General features: G+C 40.9%; 1 protein-coding gene across 1 annotated transcript; it reads right to left on the bottom strand. All coding sequences in view use genetic code 11, as the record gives it.

The window, feature by feature from the left end:
• Nucleotides 1-301: 301 nt before the first annotated feature.
• EGR_05316 (Kunitz-type proteinase inhibitor 5 II) lies at nucleotides 302-2,337 on the bottom strand (the record flags this gene model as incomplete). Its single annotated transcript, XM_024494565.1, has 5 exons — nucleotides 302-451; nucleotides 754-897; nucleotides 1,150-1,257; nucleotides 1,391-1,594; nucleotides 2,224-2,337. 5 exons carry the CDS (start codon nucleotides 2,335-2,337, stop codon nucleotides 302-304), a joined length of 720 nt encoding a protein of 239 aa, XP_024351036.1.
• Between the last annotated feature and the right edge of the window lie 276 nt (nucleotides 2,338-2,613).

The raw sequence follows: 2,613 nt of genomic DNA, 5'->3' as shown, positions 1-2,613 counted from the left end.
ACACAAGGATCTTCGGAGAAGATAATAATGTTGTAGAGAAAAGGAGCTTCACAGCGAAATATACCAATCTGACTAATGTGGAAAGTTAAGCTGCAAAATCCAAACGACACCCAAAAAATTAGCAAGGCGACATCTAACACAAGCCTCATTCGCTTAAAATGCAATATACTGATACATGTCGAGTGTAAACATAAGTATCAAGCTAGCTTATGCATCCTACGAGAGTTCCAACAGCACCTTGTGATGCGACCATGAGACTCACCTTGCTGATAGGACGACTCGCAATACCGCTGACAGTCCTTTAGGTTCTCAAAGTTATTTGCGTTGCCGTGGCAGCCACTGTAGTAAAAAGCCTCACAGCGGCCGGTGGAACGATTATAGGTATAGCGTTGAAGAGACTCAGCACAAGAGCCAACTTCCGTCGGTAGACTACACACGTCTTCGCTCTGATCTACAACGTGATTTGCATCCATCATTTGAGGTTAGTCTTTGGATACATGATATATCAACACTGGTAAACGATTCACTCTTTAAGGCAATTGTACGTTTATGTATTTCCACAAACTCAGTACTTACATTACAAGTTTGTATTTAGTCAAAGAAAACAACCCAAAGCTGTCATTTATTGTCACTGAAAATGGGACGCCAATCTACTTGAAATTGAGACATACATGTTTATGATGTGTGCATGACAACACCTTTGGCAAATCACGTAAAGAAAAACATTTCTCGGTGTTAGGTCAATTTAAGTACAGAAATAAGCGCAATTTTGCGAAATAGGTCAACGATAGTCTGGACCTTCTGGCCAGTGATATTCTTCGCATTGGTCTTCACTGTGACCTTCGTGGCATTCCCACTCCCCATTGCTGTAGAACGCGCTGTTGCTGCAGCAAACGTCTGTGGATCAACATCCATTGTAAAGTCATTGCTTTTACTTTATAGAACTGAGAATGTTGGTAGCTTTCTTAGCTATCTTTTAAATATAGGAATACTTTTGCATTGATGTATGTGGAAAAGTGAATAAAAGATAATAAGCCACTTTTATTATAACAAGGAAAATAAACTTAAACATTGTCTGCGAGTAAGCCTGATCAAATAATAATAACTAGAATAAGCTTATGGCTATCGCGGTTAACTCTGTCTACTTACACGATGGACGACACTCAATTTGTGGGTTCCCATCGTAGCCCTGAGGGCAGAAGCATCGTCCTTTCGTGCAATAGGCGTTTGTGCCGCATCGTACATCTTGGCAGGGATCTAGGGGAAGATACACAGCCGTTTAAAAGAATAAACCCTTAAACAACAATTAGAGATAGCGTTGCAATATATTCCCCTCTACTGCAAATAAGCTTGTACAAAGGAGTGAGTTGATCCACATAACGGATAATACATTACCTGATGAAGGCTCACCTTGATGATAGGATGACTCGCAACGTTGCTGACACTCCTCCAACGTCTTGAAATTGTTGGTATTGCCCCCGCAACCGCCGTAGTAGAATGCCTCGCAACGACCAGTGGAGCGATTATAAGTATACCGCTGGATGGCTGCAGCACAGGGACCAACTTCCGTGGGTAGACTGCACACATTTTCACTCTGGTCTGTATTACAAACCACAGCCGTGGGTCACCTCATATAATTATGGTTACTGAATATAGAGTAGCAATTCTATTAGCATTTCTTTGGTGAATCCAAGCCAACGCTATCTGCTACAGCTTTCCAAGGTTTGGTCACTATAATAAACAAAGTATTTAAAGCGGATGTGGTCAGGCGATGCATTAAAGCAATGCCATTTAAGGCTGAACTAGACCGTCTCTGTCACTCCCTCGGATAACAGACCAAAACAAGAACATCCTCCGGCCGATATCAGAATACTTTTAAAAACCGCTAAAAACTGCCTTGGTTACATTTTATCCCGTTTTTTTCAGATTTCCACAATTCCTTGTCATTAGTAGCTTAATTACTGTAATAATAACAAAAATATTCCCACAACTTACATTAATTCCCCTTTGAGATATGACCAAAAGGCATCAGGGTTCGAGAGAGAACAGGATAAATTTAACAGTACCACAAACACCTGCCGAGTGACTACCACTGGAATTATGATTTGGACATTTCATTAATGAGCCCACTTAAAATTCGCGATTGTTCTACCACACTGTAGGACATGAGTACAATAGCTAAGAAGTGGGAAAAGATCATGATAAAAGGCAACTAGGACCAACCTCCTGCCCACAGACATTCACGGTGCGCATCTCCGCTGTAGCCTTTATCACATTCGCACCGACCGTTGCTGCAGTGTGAGTTGTAGCCACATCGAATATCTCGGCATGGATCATCTACAAAAGAAATTACCAAAGCTGCGTTATATATCTTCAGGCCATCATTTTTGTAAATCAAACTTGTTTTACTTTGTAGCAATACAAAAATCTCATCAGAACAGAGGAGACGCGAAAGGGAACTTGAATTTTATTGCACACGCCATCAAAAGTTTACATGGCGAATCTTATAACCTTCGGGAACTAACGAGTATGGGGTACACTCCTAAGGTTCTAAAATACTTTATACCAATCTGTATGTTTGTCCACCACAAAACAAAGGTAATACCACCTGTA

The sequence above is a fragment of the Echinococcus granulosus genome (genome assembly GCF_000524195.1).
Source record: "Echinococcus granulosus chromosome Unknown EG_S00038, whole genome shotgun sequence".
NCBI classification, from domain to species: domain Eukaryota; kingdom Metazoa; phylum Platyhelminthes; class Cestoda; order Cyclophyllidea; family Taeniidae; genus Echinococcus; species Echinococcus granulosus.
This window is presented reverse-complemented; position numbering and strand designations above follow the sequence as displayed.